The sequence below is a fragment of the Ornithorhynchus anatinus genome, chromosome X3 (assembly GCF_004115215.2).
Source record: "Ornithorhynchus anatinus isolate Pmale09 chromosome X3, mOrnAna1.pri.v4, whole genome shotgun sequence".
NCBI classification, from domain to species: domain Eukaryota; kingdom Metazoa; phylum Chordata; class Mammalia; order Monotremata; family Ornithorhynchidae; genus Ornithorhynchus; species Ornithorhynchus anatinus.
The window spans coordinates 23,378,889-23,396,827 of NC_041751.1; the positions used below are offsets into that span (position 1 = coordinate 23,378,889).

At 46.1% G+C, this 17,939-nt stretch overlaps 1 protein-coding gene across 1 annotated transcript in view; it reads right to left on the reverse strand.

Annotated features, from left to right (window-relative positions):
• Nucleotides 1–17,939, reverse strand: part of SHOC1 (shortage in chiasmata 1) — a 72,507-nt gene that overhangs the window by 25,704 nt on the left and 28,864 nt on the right. Inside the window, exons 10-14 of the mRNA XM_029054114.2 lie at nucleotides 16,750–16,826; nucleotides 10,350–10,460; nucleotides 8,108–8,284; nucleotides 7,234–7,341; nucleotides 4,956–5,143 (exon numbers count right to left, since the gene is read on the reverse strand). Of these exons, the coding sequence (XP_028909947.1) occupies nucleotides 4,956–5,143; nucleotides 7,234–7,341; nucleotides 8,108–8,284; nucleotides 10,350–10,460; nucleotides 16,750–16,826 (661 nt within the window). The remainder of the gene's footprint in view (nucleotides 1–4,955; nucleotides 5,144–7,233; nucleotides 7,342–8,107; nucleotides 8,285–10,349; nucleotides 10,461–16,749; nucleotides 16,827–17,939) is intronic.

The following is a 17,939-nucleotide window of genomic DNA, read 5'->3' on the forward strand; positions in this document are numbered from 1 at the left end:
TTAATGGTATTTTTTAAGTGCTTACTCTGTGCCAGGCACTGTACTAAGCGATGGGGTAGATACAAGCTAATCAGGTTGGACACAGTCCACGTCCCACATGCCACTTATGCTCTTAATCCTACGTGCAGAGCACTGTACTAAGCACTTGGGAGAGTACAGTACTAGAGAGTTGGTAGACACGGTCCACGTCCACAAGGAGGTTACAATCTGCTGTGTGAAGAGCACTGTATTAAGCACTTGGGAGAGTAGACGACTTTACTCCTCTTATGTCGATCTATTCTTTGTACCTCAATCTCATCTGCCTTTCCAACCCCTTGTCCGCATCCTCCCTCTGGCCTGGAACCCCCTTCCCCTTAATATCTGCCAGACGCCCACCCTCCCCACCCCCAATGTCCAAATCACTTCTCCTCTAAGAGGCCTTTTCTAAGTCCTCGTTTGCCCTCTACCCCTTGAGCACTTGATATTCACCCCATCCCCAGTCCCCAGCACTTTTGCGCATTTCCTTGTACTCACCCCTTTCTCCTATCTGTAATTTATTTTAGCATCTGCCTCTGCCTGTAGACTATAAGCTCCTTGTGGACAGGGATCATATCTACCGCTTCTACTGTACTCTCCTAAGCGCTTAGTACAGTGATCTGATCCATAAATACTGATGAAGAATTGCTTAGCAGTATCTTCAAGTACTACGGACAGAGATGTACAGATCGGGGAAAACCATTCGGTGATTTAAGGGTAATAGCTAAGTGACTCTATGCGGGCTCAAAATTGAGGGAGTCTAGCCTTTGGGCAGAGCAATGAAACAGAAACTTCAAGACAGTGATTATCAGTGATGTTTCTCCAACAATTTAAGCCCATTCTCCCAGGTTCCATGCTACTTGCTGGCAGTATATTTGGGAATGCTGCAGTAATGCACTAAATAGTCTTTTAGGAGTAAATCTGCCTCTTGGGTACCCAACTTCTTATGAGGGAATGAAAGGAATATCTCCTCTTCTCTGCCAAACCTGAAACTGTCCTTGCTACAGATATTAACAGAATTAAGAGAACTCAAGGGCCCCCTCCAGCAGGAAGCTTTTTACATTTAATCTCATCTATTTTTTCGAACCTGAGAGCATTATACCTGACTTGGCCTGCCCTCGCAGCACTCACATAAAAGGGCCTAACAAGTACCATAAAAACATATAAAGGGCGCAGATCCAAGTGCAGAGGTGACGTAGAAGGAAAGAGAAGGGGAAATGAGGAAGGTCTCTTGGAGGAGATGTGATTTTTAATAAGGCTTTGAAAGTGGGGAGCGAGATCGTATATAGAGGTTGTAGGGGAACGGGGGAGGTCCAGGTGAGAGGAAGGAGGTGGCCAAGGAGTCTTTCCCATCACTGTAGGCTGCATCACCAACCTCCCTGACTCACAAGCCCCTAACCTTGGTGTTATCCTCCACTCAGCTTTCATTCAACCCACATATTCAATCCGTTACCAAATCCCGTTGGTTCAACCTTCCCAACGTCGCTAAAACCGTCATTTCCTCTCCATTCGAACCGCTACCATGTTTATCCAAGCACTTTTCCTATCTCACAGTCTTACGTCTTATTCTCAGAGCTTCAGGATATGAACCTTGTGGGTGCTCAGAAAGTACTAGCAAGTCAAGAAATACTCGCAAAATCAATCAATTAATAGTATTTATGGTCATTGAGTGCTGAATCTGCGAGAGCACCATACTAAGCATTTAGGGGAGGGAAACAGAGTTAATTGACATGATCCCTCATTTCGTTCAGTGCTCCAGTGCTTAGTACACTGCTTGGTACATAGTAAGGGCTTAACAATACCGTAATTACTATTATTACCCCTGCTTATTGTTTCTGCTTATTGTGGAAGGAACCACTGAAAGTTTTTGATAAGTGGGGAATGATGAACAGCTCAGCATTTCAGAAAAATGATCCAGGCAGCAGAGTGAAATATGAACTGGACAGGGGAGAGAATGAAGGCAGGGAAATCGGAGAGGAAGCCGATGCAGTAGTCAAGTCAGGATCAACCAATCAATCGATGGTATTTATTGAGCACTTACTATGTGCACAGCACTGTTCTAAGTGCTGGGATAAGATCAGTGCCTGGACCAGAGCACTGGCAATCAATCAGTGGTGCCTTCTGAGAACTTACTGTGTGCAGAGCATTGTACTGAGTTTGAATAGAGAGGAAAGGGTGGATTTTGGAAACGTTGTGGGGGAAATACCACCAGATTTTCCAACCGACTTGAATAGGGATGCTGAAAGACAGGGAAGAGCCGAGGACGGTGTCATGGTTGTGGACTTCAGGAACCGGAAGGATGGTAGCGCGTCAACTGTGATGGGAAAGTCTGATGAAGGGGAGGATCGGCGAGCAAAGATGATGAGTTCAGTTTTATTCATATTTATCTAAATGTGCCAGTGGGATATCCATGCCCCGGAGGCGGGAGGAAACCTTGAGACGGCAGAGGAGGTGAGAGGTTGGGACCGGTGAGCAAGATTTGGGATTCTTCCACACAGACGTGCTAGCTGAAGCCTCGGGAATAGATGAGCTCCCCATGGGAGAGAGGGTGAAGTGAACAGAAAAGGGGACCCGGGCTAGAGCTCTGAGGCACCCACAGAATGCCAGCTCTGCCACTTGTCAGCTGTGTGACTGTGGGCAAGTCACTTAACTTCTCTGTGCCTCAGTTCCCTCATCTGTGAAATGGGGATTAACTGTGAGCCTCACGTGGGACAACCTGATTACCCTGTATCTACCCCAGCGCTTAGAACAGTGCTCTGCACATAGTAAACGCTTAACAAATACCAACATTATTATTTAGGGTGAGAGGTAAAGGAAGAACCAGTAAAAGAGACTGAGGAGTGGCCTGGCCAGAGAGGTTTTGAGAAGAGGAGAACCAGGAGAGAACTGTGTCACAGTACACCACCATGAAAAGTGTTAGAAATGGATTATGGAATAAGTACTATTAAATTTCAAAATATTTTTCCTGTGGGATCTTCCTCTTCTATTTGCAATTCTTGGCTGCAATAGCAATTTCCCATTACACCGAATCTAGCATCGAGATGCCCTTTTACTAATATGTAATAAAAATACGGTCGATTCGACTTCACATTTCATTAGCAAGTAAGATTCCATGAATAATGTGATGCAACAGAAAATTGCTTTCGCCTTACCTCCTTATTTATTTGTGTATTCTGGTCACCTTTAGACCAGGTTTGGAATGCTAAAAAGTGGGAGCTTCCAATTTTAACCCAAATTACACGTCTAATGGATTGAGGCTACTTGTAGAACTGATTGATAATCTTCGTTCCCTAATTCCCCATTGGTGTTCTGTCCAAAACTTGTAGAGGAAGCATATGTTATGGGAGAACTACTTTTTTTTGCCGGATTTAATTTTTGGCAAATCCATTCTCTCAGGTCTGGCCTCCACTTCGAGGCCACAGATCTGGTAGTAACTGAAGTAGGTGAAATCAGCATGATTTGTCCCCTTCAGGCAACAATGCATCGTAATAATAACAATAACGATGGTATTTGTTAAACGCTTACAAGGTGCCAGGCACTTTACTAAGCGCTGGTGTGGGTACAAGCAAATGGGGTCGGACACAGTCCCTGTCCTACATGGGGCTCACGCTCTCAATCCCCACGCTGGGCCACGAGGAAAAGACCCCTTTTCTTCCCTAGCTCCTTGAATTTTCCCCATTCCAGAGAGTCATTAGCTTCCCCCCCACCACCACCCCCACTTTTCCGTTACTAAAACCCTCGCTTCCTTTCTTCGATCTCCTTCCTCCTGAGGATTATAACCCCAATCAGCTGGATTTTCCTTTCCTCTCAAGGCTTGTCCGGAGACCCCACATAACATGATTTTTAAGGTTTACAGTCTGTCGCTTGGCTTTAGGGAGCAGGCCCCCTTGCCTCTGACTGTTCCTGGTTTACCCTATTCTGTACTCTCTCAGCTCACAGTAAACCATCATGACACAGTAAGCGCTCAGTAAATACAGTTGATTGTCTGCTTGCTATGGGGCCTGTCTACAGTGAACCTTTAGTGTAAGAGAAGGCAGTTCTGGACACAGCTAAAAAATGGTTTTATTGGCTTTATTGCCATTGTTCTTGTCTGTCTCCCCCGATTAGACCGTAAGCCCGTCAAAGGGCAGGGACTGTCTCTATCTGTTGCCGATTTGTACATTCCAAGCGCTTAGTACAGTGATCTGCACATAGTGAGCGCTCAATAAATACTATTGAATGAATGAATAAAGAAGGTATTTTTTTATCATCGGGAAAAAACACTAACTGGGACTCCATAAGAGAAGTGCTTTTTCCCTATGATAAAAATTCCTTTCTTTAGCTGTGTCCAGAACTACCTTCCACCTACTATTCTAACTATCCTGGATGGGGAGGGGAGGCGGGGTGTTGCTAAAGCTTGGGTTTAAAGTTCCGGTCTAATATGGAGTATGAATCCACAAAAGTAATAGTAATCTAGTGCATCTTTTCGGAGAAGAGCAAAAAACCACTTGGGTAATTCCAGAGGTCTAGCTGCCCAGTTCCAGGAACAGATCAGGTAGGAGTTATCTCCAAAACTCAGGAAGAAATCGTCGTCGAGCCTGCTTTAACGCAGCTAAGCTTTTGGGGAGTTGCCAACATAGCGGTGATGTGAGTGGAAGACCTGGCCCAAGAATACAATTGCACTTTCTTTGAGCTTGACTCTATAAGTCAAGACAAGTCAAACATACACTTTCTTTGAAGAAAAGTGCCAGTCCTTATGAAATTAATGATGCCTTTGGTTGTGCATGTGGCTGCGGGGGGGGGAGGGGTGTCAAACTACCTCAATATTCCACCATTTCTCAGCTTCCAAGTTAAATATAACACTTCTTCTTACAAGCAGAATCACTTTTAAAGTAAAACACTTTTCTGTCTGCTACTGCTCTAAATTTAATTCCCAAGAACCTCTTGTTTCAGTTTCTCACCTTAAATTTATTTTCCATATTAATAGTCTTCATCCACCTTATCAGCCGCAGTTTCAATTCTCGCATTTTGTGGTTGGCTTCGGGCTTTTTCTTCTTGATGAACTGCACAGTCTCCAGCTTTCGGCAAATGTCATCCAAAGTGGGACCTAAAATGCCTCTGAAGCCACTTTTGATCGTGGATATATATTCTGTTATAAACCAAAGTAGAGAATAATGACATAAATCTGTTCTTTTGACAGATTTTGCAGCAGGCAAGCAAAAAAAAAAACCCCAAAGGAAAAAAGAAAGAAAAAACTAAACATTTACTAGATGTGTTCTTCCATTTCCCCAACATTTTTCTGGTTTTGCTTAAAGGCAATCTTAAAATGAAACCTGAAAATTGAGTTAAGCTGGAAAGATATCCTGAATGCTCCTAAGTTTTCTCTGAAGAACCCGACTCACAAAATTCTGCTAAATATAAACCAAACTTCTCAAAAATTCTAAATCCCTCACTGAATTCCGGGGGGGGGGGGGGGGGTGGGGGATCTTATTTTCCTTCCAGGAGAGAATATGCCAGGAGTGGCCAAATTGTGGCTTTTCTTCGCTTGCTGTGCAGCTTGTACAGTATCTCTCTGAGAACAGAGCTTGGCACATAAACACTTAACAAATACCCCATATGCTTTATTATTTAGTCATAATAATGATGGTATTTGTTAAGGACTTACTATGTGCCAGGCACTCTACTAAGCGCTGGGGTGGATACAAGCAAATCGGGTTGGACACAGTCCCTGTCCCATGTGGGGCTCACAGTCTCAATCCTCATTTTACAGATGAGGAAACGGAGGCCCAGAGAAGTGACTTGCCCGAAGTCACACAGCAGGCAAGTGGCGGAGCCGAGATTAGAACCCATGACCTTCTGACTCCCAGGCCCGTGCTCTATCCACTACGCCACGCTGCTTCTATTTCTCACTTTCCTATGGCAGCGGTCTCTGTACATGGAGAGTCTGTGTCTCTGTATACGTGGGCTCAGGGAGGAGTGCGGCTCCTAACTCCACACCCAGATCCTCCTCGGGCTTTCTCTTGTTGGCCACTGCCAGCCACCCTCTCTTCACTGCCCCTCCGGAATACCTGCTCGCCGTTCTAGGTATTGTGACCCTCGGCCATACTGCGTTTTTGGTCCGCAGCTCTTCAGCTCACGAAGGTTCGCCACTCCTGGAACAGGCCATTCCAGTGTGCTAAAGTGTCCGTGGCTAAATACCCTTCGCCGTCTAAACAGGATATAGGCGGTCCGTGGATTTATGACACAGTTGGGTCCTGAAAACTTCATCTGAAGTCAACACGTTTAAGTTGGAGCCAATTTTCTCATAGGAGCAATGCCACAAACAGGGGATCGGTTACTGAACCCAGCTTGGATACTCAGAGTCGGTTAGTCAATTAGAGATAAGTAATACATCTACATTAATGTACTCAAATTGAGTCAGAGGTTCCTCGGTTGGATAGCCAAGAGGCCTTCCCTTATAAGCCTTCCTTTCCTCTTCTCTCTCTCCCTTCTGGGCCTCCTTGACTCGCTCCCTTTATTCGTCCCCCCGCCCGGCCCCACAGCATTTACGTACATATCTGTAACTCTATGTATTTATATTAACGTCTGTCTTCCCATCTACACCGTGAGCTTGTTGTGGGCAGGAAATGTGTCTGCTATATTGTACTCTCCCAAGCGCTTAGTACAGTGCTCTGTGCACTGGAAATGCTCAATAAACACGACCGACCCACCGACTTACTCAGATGCCACACGGAAGTGCCGACCCTCCCCGGAGAATCTGCCCGGAGAGCAGTTAACTCATCCGTCTCACCACCGGCCTCTCCGAATCAACCCTCTTTCAATTTCCTCCCATCACCCCCCACCCCCCCCCGCAAAGCCCCAACACAAGTTTTAAATTATTTCCCCATTTCCCAGCCTTTCCAAAGACCCTGGAGCTAGTGCCATGAAGGAGGAAAGTGTTCTGAAGTTGAAACCGACGGGCTGTAACACTGAAACAGGGTGTAAATCTAGAAACTCTATAAATGCTATTCATGGAAATTCAAAACATCTTAAGTTGAAAGCTGCCCACATTCCTCTCGTAATTTCTTGCCGGACTCACTTTAATGTGAGACTCAGTCTTACGTAGGGCTCATTGAATTATTTAATCTTCCAAGGAAGTGAAAGCATTTTAGATGCAAGATGATTAGCCCGAAGTATGTCGGATTTCAAAAATGGAAAAAAAACCCCAAACCACAAAGTAATGAATTTTTTTTAACTCACCTAATGCTGAATACAAGTTACAAATTAGCAGGATATCTCGAACCGTTACCAGAAAATTCAGTAGGGCCACCTGTCTCAGTAACATCTTTTCTCTTTCATCTTCTTTATCTAAAGAAGCCAAATCAGTTAGATCCATGGCAATTTAGAATTTCAGTATACACTCTAGAATGATCAATTCTTAACAAGTACTAGTTCTACTATAGGACTTCCCCAATTCTTCCCATCTAGGGCGGGGGTGGGGGGAGATTAAAAAAAAAACGTTCAACAACTCCCTGATAAAGAAACAAACGTTTAAAACACAGTCAAGGAGAATTTGGCTCTTTACCTACGTAACCCAATTATTGCTCCATGAAACTGTGACAGGATCTGGGCGGACTTGTCTCTTGTAATTGATCAACTCCACTGATAACGAAAGGCTTTCCCAGCCTAGTGGATAGGGCACGGGCTTAGGAGTCAGAAGGTCATGGGTTCTAAATCCGGCTCCACCACCTGTCTGCTGTGTGACCTTGGGAAAGTCACCTAACTTTTCTGTGCCTCACTTCCCTCCTCTGTAAAACGGGGATGAAGACTGGGAGCCCCACCTGGGACATGCACTGTGTCCGACCCGATTTGCTCGTATCCATCCCAGTGCTTAGAAGAGTGCTTGGCGCATAGTAAGCGCTTAACAAATATCATCATCATCATCATCATCACCTTTTGATATTTGGATTCCTCCAAAAACCAACACTCGTTTGGATCCATCCCCCATCTGACCGGTGAGTAAATTTGCTTGTTGAGTTCTTGCCCCGCCCCCCCCTTTGACTGGTCTCTGTCGCCAGAAAGAGGTAGGTTAGAAAGCTAATTCAAAAAGAGTTCTGCTTTTAGTTTCACTTACTTTGCTTTATAAGTTCATTTACTTTCTTTTCCTGTTGCTGTAAGATAACTCGGACTTGGTCAAAGGTAATGGTGGCAAAATTCCAATTTTCTCCAAGAAGGATACCAAGGATAGTAAGTTCTCGGATGACTGGAGTAGCTGATGCTTCTAGAATAGTGTACGCTTGACACTGGCTGTCTGTCGAAGCGAGAATTTTTAAAGTCAGTGATAGTAAACCGTCACTGCTCCGTGATACCTATCAAACCAAAGTCATATCGTTTCTTTCATATCTCCCCCTCTAGACTGTAAGCTCGTTGTGGGCAGGGAAGGTGCCTACCACCTCGGTTGTTCTGTGCTCTCCCAAGTGCTTAATACAGTGCTCCGCACCTAGTAAGCGCTCAATAAATACCATCGATCGATCGATTGATTGAACCCCACTGTGATGAGGATACCAAGATACAATGCAGCAAATAATTGTCTTTCTATGTTCCCCCTATGTCTTTGAAAAGAAAGGGGAGAGAGCTGAGTGTGGAAACTATTGGAATCTCCCCGTTTGCCCCTGCCGGCAAGATTCCAGCCAGACCTCTCCAGGTCAGGCTACTGAAGAACATAGAATCTGTCGCTAAATTCCGTCCGTTCGGCCTCCACGACGTCGCTAAAATCCGCCCTCTCCTCTCCGTTCAAACTGCTATGACGTTAATCCAGACGCTTATCCTATCCCGCCTCGATTACGGTATTAGCCTCCTTTGCTGACCACCCTGCCTGCTGGCTCTCCCCACTCCAGTCCACACTTCACTCTGCAGACCACTAATCCAGGAACAGAGAGAGGCTGTCCCCTGTGAGAAGCAGCATGGCCTAGTCCATGGGCCTAGGACTCAGAAGGTCATGGGTCCTAACCCTGCCTCCGCCACTTATTTGCTGTGGGACCCTGGGCAAGTCATTTCCCTTCCTCTGCGCCTCTGTCACCTCATCTGTAAACCGCGGCACAGGGACTGCATCCAAACCAGTTTGCTTGTATCCACCCCAGCGTTTAATACAGTGCCTGGCACATAAAAAGCACCTAAGAAATGCCACTGTTATTTTTTTACCATTTGTTTTGTCATAATTGAGGTCTGCAGTGCCTGCCATTGTTTTCTCTTTTGCTGTCTTGTTTCTCAGACCATAAGAAGCTTCTGCTTGAAGGGAGCCACTCCCTTCTCGATAGAAGTGTTCCGTGCTGGCCTAGCCCAAGCAACTGAGTCCCACTGCTTGAGGTTTCTTCTCATCCGTCAATCGAACGGTGATTCAACGCCCGGTCTCCCTCCTACCGTGAGCCCCAAGTGGGACGGGTACCGTATCCAACCTGATTAACTTGTATCTACACCAGTGCTTAGAATAATACTAATAATTAAGGTACTTGTTAAGCGATTACTATGTGCCAAGCACTGGGGTGGATACGACAAGAGACAGGCGTTTTGTGTGCACAATGTGTCTGGGACTGTGGGTCCCGCGCTGGCTTTTTCAGCCACCCATATGCTCATGGGTTGAAATTCACCTTCAGTGGTGTCTTCTTCGTATACGAAGGACAATTAAACATACATTTACAGACCTGCAATTTCCAGATGACTACACAGCAAACCTAAGTAAAAGTTAGATAGCAGGTCTGGAGCCAGGGTCAAGAAAATGCGGATTCTTTCCTTTTTAGCTCTTCCTCTTATCAACGATAATACAGAACGCAAAGAAGGTGTTTCACGTAAGTTTTGTACAGAAGGGAAATGTCAATTCTTCTCTCACAAAGGACAGTTGGAGAGCAACTTCTCCGAGGCCAAAACCTATGCCTCACTGTTCATCCCCCTGGGGAGCAGACCAGTTTTGGAGTCTGGGTGATGTGTAAACTTGGAGGGAGTGTGGAGGAGTGGAGGATTTTTGTGTTTATGTAAGATAAAAGCTGCTTCTGTGGGATTTCTCCCCCTGGAAATGTCATCCTAAGAAGCAACTTCCCCTTTATAAACCATCACCAAAGACTAGGCGTGCCTCTTCCAGGCTAGCCACCCCTGGAAATAACAGGGAACAGAGCTTTCCTTCCTGGGTGACACATTTCACGACTCTGCAGAAACAATATGGGATGGAATTAAATACGCTGCTTTCCCTGGGCTAGAGACTTTATGAGAAAGAATTCATGTAGACAAAAACTCAAGATAATTATCGCAAAGCAATAATCAAGAATCAATAAACACAGTTTATACACCCCCCCCCCAACCCCCCTTCAGAGTTCCAAACATACCTGATGCTTGTGCTTCAACAAAACTAAGACCACTCTCCAACCTCTTTGGATAATTTATGTTTAGCTTACTTGTATGGGCTGGATGTGTTTGTTTAGTGTCCAGAGACTGCCCTAGTAAAAAAAAGATTAAATCTGACCTCAGCAAAAAATATTCACATCAAAAACAAATCACTCAAGTAAGCTTTCACTTCATCATTTTCTTCTAAACATATCACAATCCCTGCAGCCTTTAAAAACGCACAGAAAGTAGAGGCTTGTGGAAGGTGGGGCAGAATTCCTTTGGGGCAGCAAGAGCAGCCAGCTCGGGAGCCGGCGAGAGTCCATTCCTAGTGCTAGGGGCTTTTAGCCGAAGACTACTGGGGGTCTCTGTCTATACTGGCAACCTACTAAGAGCGAAGGTAGTCCCCGAGATGGGAGGAAGCCCGGGTGCTTACACAGTAAGTGACAGAAGTGTTTTTGCAGCCCAGATTGTTTTTAGACTTTGAGCATGAATAGTCGTATTTGTGCTTCACCATCAATCCGTCGCTTGCATTTCTTGACGGCCTATCGTGGGCAGGGCGCTGTCCTGAGCACTTGGGACAGTAGAGAAGCACTTGAGAAGCAGCATGGCTTAGTGGATAGAACACGGTCCTGGGAGTCAGGAGGACCCGGGTTCTACTCCCCAGCTCTGCCGCTTGTCTGCTGTGTGAACCTGGGCAAATCACTTCACTTCTCTGGGCCTCAGTTCCCTCATCCGTAAAATGGGGATTAAGACCGTGAGCCTCACGTGGAACTTGAACCATGTCCAACCTGATTAGCTTACATCTAGTTCAGTGCCCAGTTCGTAATAAGCACTTAACAAATACCATCGGAAAAAAAGCACAGGAGAAGAAACGGAGACAATCTCTGCCCAAGCCACAGGAATCAATTACAAACAGTGGGAGAAGGAAGAATGAAGAAACAATTGGCGGGCGACAGCACACAACACACACGCTGACGGTGGCTGTCGAGTTGGCAATGACCGGCAGTGGTGGAGATTAACTGGTGAACACTCCCTGATGGGAGTGGAATTTCTCAAGGGCTTTAAGAATGGGAAGAGCTTTGGACTGGCAGATGTGAAGGGAAAGGAAGTTTCAGACGGCCAAGATCGTCGGAGGCAAGGGACTTGAAAGTGAGTCCCAGTTGGACGGCGATCTTGAAAGGCGCAAAAACTGCAGGCTAGGGAGTGGTCGATGGAGACAGTTGGATGTAAGGAGACAACAGATGGAGGGGCTTGAAGCCAATGGACCGATGTCTCCATTTGACGGAGAGGTTTCTGAGAAGTGGACAGAAGTGTACTGACTGACGTTAGAGAAAGAAGATCTAGGCAGCAGAGTGTTGTGCAGACTGAAGTGGGGAGAGGTTTGAGGGAGGGAGACCAGTGAGGAGACCGACGCTGTAGTCTTGGCGGGAAGTGATGAGAACTTAAACCAGGATGGTGGCTGTTTAGGTGGAGGCAAAAAGGGGTGACTTAGGAAATACTGTGGAGGAAAAACCAGCAAGACTTTAGTGAGAGACTGAATACGAGACATGGCAAAAGATGGAGAGGAGTCAGAAATGACATCGAATACGTGAGCTGAGCCAGGGAGGATGGTGGTTTTTGGCAATTATATTATTTTGGGATAGCGAGATGCTCGGCAAGAGTCAAGCGGGGTGGGATTCTCATTCGTGCAGGGCAGTAACCACCCCAGGCCTCACATTTCTAGAGGTTGATGCACACTGGGAACTCCTTTACTTCTTTCTTGCTACTCAAATTGGTTCTGAGCCAAGGAAGGAGAGAGGCTCCTTGATTCAGATCAATTAGAGATTGTAAAGTAGACTGTAAGGTCTTTTAAGGCACATATCATACGTACTTACTCCACTGTACTCTCCCAAGCTCTTAGTTCAATGCTCTGCACACAGTAAGCATTCAGAAGTGCTTAGAAAAGTGCTCCAGCGTTCAGAACAGTGCTTGGCACATAGTAAGTGCTCCACAGATACCATTCCGACTCCGCCACTTGTGTGCTGCGTGACCCCGGGCAAGCCACTTAACTTCTCTGTACCTCAGTCCCCTCATCTGTAAAACGGGGATTAGGACCGTGAGCCCCACGTGGGACAACCGGATTACCTTGAATCTACCTCAGTGCTTAGAACAGTGCTTGGCACATAGTGAGCGCTTCACAAATACCATCATCATTATTATTATTCTTATAAAGAAGATAATCATTATGAGAGTGGCAAGGAATTTTCTCCCCTTCAAATCCTCTTTTTTCTGTAGTTCGGTCCCTGAAAGATCCCCAGTTGGGCCCTCCTCTAGGCTGTTGACTGCAGTTCTTTTACGACTAAACTCGCAGAGGAAAATAGAGAAGAGAAGCAGCGTGGCTCGGTGGAAAGAGCCCGGGCTCGGGAGTCAGAGGTCATGGGTTCTAATCCTGGCTCCGCCGCTTGTCAGCCGCGTGACTTGGGGCAAGTTGCTTCACTTCCCTGGGCCTCAGTTACCTCATCTGGAAAATGGGGATGAAGACTGTGAGCCCCACGTGGGACAAGCCGTATCCCCCCAGCGCTTAGAACACTGCTTTGCACATAGTGAGCGCTTAACAAATACCATCATCGTCATTATTATTATTATTATTATTATGAAGAGATGTATTTACACTTCACCCACGCGGGAACACCTGATCACCTTGTGGAAAGAGCAAGGGCTTGGGAGTCAGAGGTCGTGGGTTTTAATCCCGTCTCTGCCAATTGTCTGTGTGACCTGGGGCAAGTCACTTAACTTCTCTGTGCCTCAGTTACCTCATCTGTAAAAATGGGGATTAAAAAATGTGAGCCCCACGTGGGACAATCTGATTACCCTGTATCTACCCAGCGCTTAGAACAATGCTCAGCACATAGTAAGCGCTTAACAAATACCATTATTATTATTATCCTCCCCAGTGCTTAGAACAGTGCTTTGCACATAGTAATCGCTTAACAAGGGAGCAGCGTGGCTCAGTGGAAAGAGCCCGGGCTTAGGAGTCAGGGGTCACGGGTTCTAATCCCGGCTCCGCCACCTGTCAGCTGGGTGACTTTGGGCGAGTCGCTTCACTTCTCGGTGCCTCAGTATCTGGAAAACGGGGATTAAGTCTGTGAGCCCCGCGTGGGACAACCTCATTCCCCTGTATCTACCCCAGCGCTTAGAGCAGTGCTCTGCACATAGTGAGCGCTTAACAGATACTGACATTTTTGTTATTAAGTGCCATCATCATTATTATTATCCTTTGATAATCTACACCGAATTTCTAGTTAATGTTCACTGGGGGGCAGTGTAGGCTCTCAAGAAGTGATGTTCTGCTTTGATAAGCTTCCCCGGCACCTTTGTCTTTAGGGAGGATTTTGCTGAAAAATGGGGAGAGTATCTTGGCGGCAGCGGAAAAAATGGTCCCCTTGCCACCTCAAGAATGAGCGACAAGTACTTTCTATAGACACTCGACAACGAACAGTTCAGGAACGAAGAATGGCTAGTGGCTCTGGAAGAGCCTAAGCGACGGCCGGCGACGGCCGTCTGCCCTCGCCGATCTGCTGCGGAGGGAAAGTGATGGCTTTGAGGGGAAGCCAGGGGGGCATTTCCAGTCCTTGGCCTTAGGGCTGGAGGGCCGTGGCGCCCACAGATCAAGTTGGAACAAAGGGGAGCCCAAAAAGAGAGCCACTGGCCTGGAGCCTCCAGACTAGAGAAGCAGCACGGCGGAATGAATAGAACACGGGCCTAGGAGACACGAGGTCATGGGTTCTGATCCTGGCTCCGCCACTTGTCTGCCGTGTGACCTTGAGCAAGTCACTTCGCTCCTCTGGGCCTCAGTTATCTCATCTGTAAAGGGGGGGTTGAGACCGCGAGCCCCACGGGGGGCAGGGACCGCATCCAACTCGATCTGCTCGTACCCACCCCATCGCTTAGTACAGTGCTCAGTACAGTGATGGGTATTATTATACCCATCCTCCCTCCCTCTTAGACTGGGATCCCTGTGTGAGACAGGGATGGTGTCTGATCTGATTGTATTGTACCTACCCCAGGACTGAGCATAATGCCCGGCACACAGTAAGTACTTAATGAGTGCCATCATTATCATCTTCATTCTTCAGAAATTTGACATTCAACCATATGGGTGGTTTGGATGCCATTTTGCAATACTGCGGCTTTATTGTTGGCGAGTCCTTGGAATTTATCTGGCACTAGGTAATCCATCAAGTACAGCTATATTCATTCAATCGTATTTACTGAGCGCTTACTGTGTGCAGAGCACTGTACTAAGCGCTTGGAACGTACAATTTGGCAACAGATAGAGACAATCCCTGCCCAACAACGTGGTATTTGGTATTTGCTAAGTGCTTACTATGTGCCAAGCACTGCTCTAAGCGCTGGGGTAGACACAAGGTAATCAGGTTGTCCCACATGGGGCTCAGAGTCTCAATCCCCATTTTACAGATGAGGTCACTGAGGCACAGAGAAGTTACATGAGCTACACATAGGAGCAGTACCATACTAAAAGGAGATGGCATCACTGGTGTTTTGCTTTTACTAATTATAACATTTTCCTATAACCTACATTTTATAAGGGACAGATATCCAGAAAAATAGGAGTTATTTATACTTTCTTTCCCCCAAACCATGACTTCGCATGAAAATGCTGACTAAATAATGATGCAATTGCACTTAGAACAGTGCCCGGCACACAGTAAGCAACTTAACAAATACAATAGTAATAATAATGATCAGGAAAAAACCCCTGTCATTAATTTGGCAGAAGAAATATTTCTTATTTTCAATGGAGCTATCGTCTTACCCAGGACTCGAAACTCAGTGCAGGAGACTAAAATGCTGTTTGGTGATCAGGTTGGCGGGAACAGAAACTTTTCCTGCCACTTATCGTTTGTTAATACTACGTGTCTCGTCTTTTGCCGTTGTTTCCGGCCCATAGCGACACCACGGACACGTCTCCCACAACGCCCCGCTCTCCATCTGCAATCGTCCCAGTAGTGGATCCAGAGAGTTTTCTTGGTAAAAATACCCAAGTGGTTTACCATTGCTGCCTTCCACGCAGTAAACTCGAGTCTCCGCCATCTCTTGCCCAGCACGGGTGAGTTTTGACGTGTAGCAGATGGCATTCCACTCGCTAGCCCGCTGCCCAAGCTAGGCGTGGAAAGGATGGGCCTCTGCTTGACGCTCCGTCCTGTAGCCGAGGCTGGTAGAGTACTGGAAACTCTCCAGGTGCGACCCCGAGAGGCCTGATAATAATATTACTAATTGTCAAGCACTGTACTAAGCACTAGGGTTCTCTCTCCAAGTAGGAGGGAGAACAGGTACTGAATCCCCATTTTACAGATGAGGAAACTGAAGCACAGAGAAGTTAAGCGACTTGCCCGAGGTCATACAGCACACAAATGGCAGAGTCGGAATTAGAACCCAGGTCCTCTGACTCTCAGGCCCGTGCTCTTTCCACTAAGCCGCGCGGCTTTTCTCTAACCGACCACTCCCCAATTCCCGTCATCCCAGCCAGACCAGGAGCACAAACTGGTAACTGATTGTGAACGATCAACTAGGATAACTCACTGCCTGAGAGCCTGAGATGGAGAAAGTTCAAGCTACACCCAAGTAGAACCCACCTCTTTCGCTTGGAGGCAAAAAGTAACAGCAGGGATGTAGCGATTGTAAATTCTGAGTTCTGTGCATGCCAGAAACAGCTGTTCCTATTGTATCCTTACATTCTACCTTGGATTGTGTTATGGGCAAGAATACCTCTTTTTCAAATCTACAAACCGAGTGCTGAATTGTGGGCTCCTCGGTTCGGGCATTAAAAAGAAACAGAAGCAGTCCGCAACCCAAATGACAAGGAAATTTGACAGAAAGGAAAAACAAACCCAACATAGAAGATTTTGTTAATATTTAACAGAGGAGGGTCTCACTACAATTTTACTTGCTCTTAGTTCTAATATTCCTGTACTGATATATTTGATTACGTTGCATTTTGAAAACTCCATAATAGCATTTCATTTTAGGCACTTATTATTTAAATTTTAAAAACCAGATTATACCATATGAAGTGAATACCATGGGGTAAGTTTTTACATGGAGATTCATACATTCTTTAACAAGGACATATTTTGGCTTATACTTCCTTCATAGAGTTTTGAAAATTCTGTGTAGTCTCAAAGATCTAGATGGTAAACTCTTTGTAGGCAAAGAGTACATCTACCAACTCAGTTATACTGTACTTTTCCATGAGCTTCGGACAGTGCTCTGCACAAAAGCAGTCAATAAACATGATTGATTATGATCTGCACGTACTTTCTAGATCGAGTGTAGGCCCCCTTTCTACTGACTCAATCACATCACCTTCAAAAAGGAATTTAATCAGACATTCGTTACCTTTGGGTAAATCAGAGCTCTTCGAAATCTGTTTAGATTCTGATGGCAACCCCACTTGCATTTTCTTTGTAGCCTCACTAAAAAGGAAAAATGTCATGTTAAATAGCTTAATTTTATAGCTCTAACGTGTCACCGTGCATTATGCGGTTGAGAAAAGTAATTTTCCTAAATTGTGACTCGAATGTGGGTCAGGGTAAAGACGTTCTCAGACAACTGTGTTTAGGGTTGATTGAGAGGCAAAGGGGTCAGATCTCTGGCTTCTTGATTGCTTCTAACTCTGGGCAGGTTTTAGATACACACACACACAATTTCTGAACAAAATGGACTGGCAAACCGGGAAACCTGCCACTGAATCCTCCAATTAATGTTATGGCAAATTTTCCAGAGTAGTAGTCTCCTACAACTGCTCTAAGTCAGTGTCATCAGCACCTTTTTTCCATGTCTGTAATCCAGGTAGGATTGCCACATTCTCATCATACTGAGGACTCAAAACTCACGGTTTCCAGCTCAGCGATGGAGATTAAAATACCGTCTGGTGACCGGCCGATGGGAACAGGGGCTTTTTCTTTCCCTAATAACCCGGTGATTCGAACCCAGTCGTTGGGGCCAGAGCCGGAGAACAATCTTCCCAACACTTGCCGGGACAGTTGACAAGGTCCCCAAACGCTCGGGAAGATGTGGGACGAGGCCAGATTTTCCACCATTAGTCTCGGAATTTTGGGGGTTTCGCAGATCAGCTGGTTGGCAGTAAAAGCTCCAGAAACTGAGCGCACAACTTCAACCGCCCAGCCTTTGCCCGTAGCTTTGGGAACTGACCCCTGAACTACCAGTTCCTCTGGAAGCCATGAGTGTGGACCTCAGAAGGCCCCCCCTTCATCCTCCTCTTATTGACCACTGTCCTGTGCCCTCATGCTTTAACCAGGGGCCACGCACAGAAAATGGCTGCCTAGTAGACGGCAAGTTCAGTAGGTGTCTCTGGCACCAGATAAAGCCTTCCAGCTCAGAAGAATTAAAATCACACAAGACAGTGGTGACGATCTGGAGGGATGTCTTCCTTCACGAAGGTAGTTATCTTAGCATCCGGAAAGCTATGTAATTATGATCAAGACAGTAACTGTAGCGTTCGTTAAGCGCTTCCTATGTGCCAGGCCCTGTATTAAGAGCTGGGGTGGATACGAGCAAATCGGGTC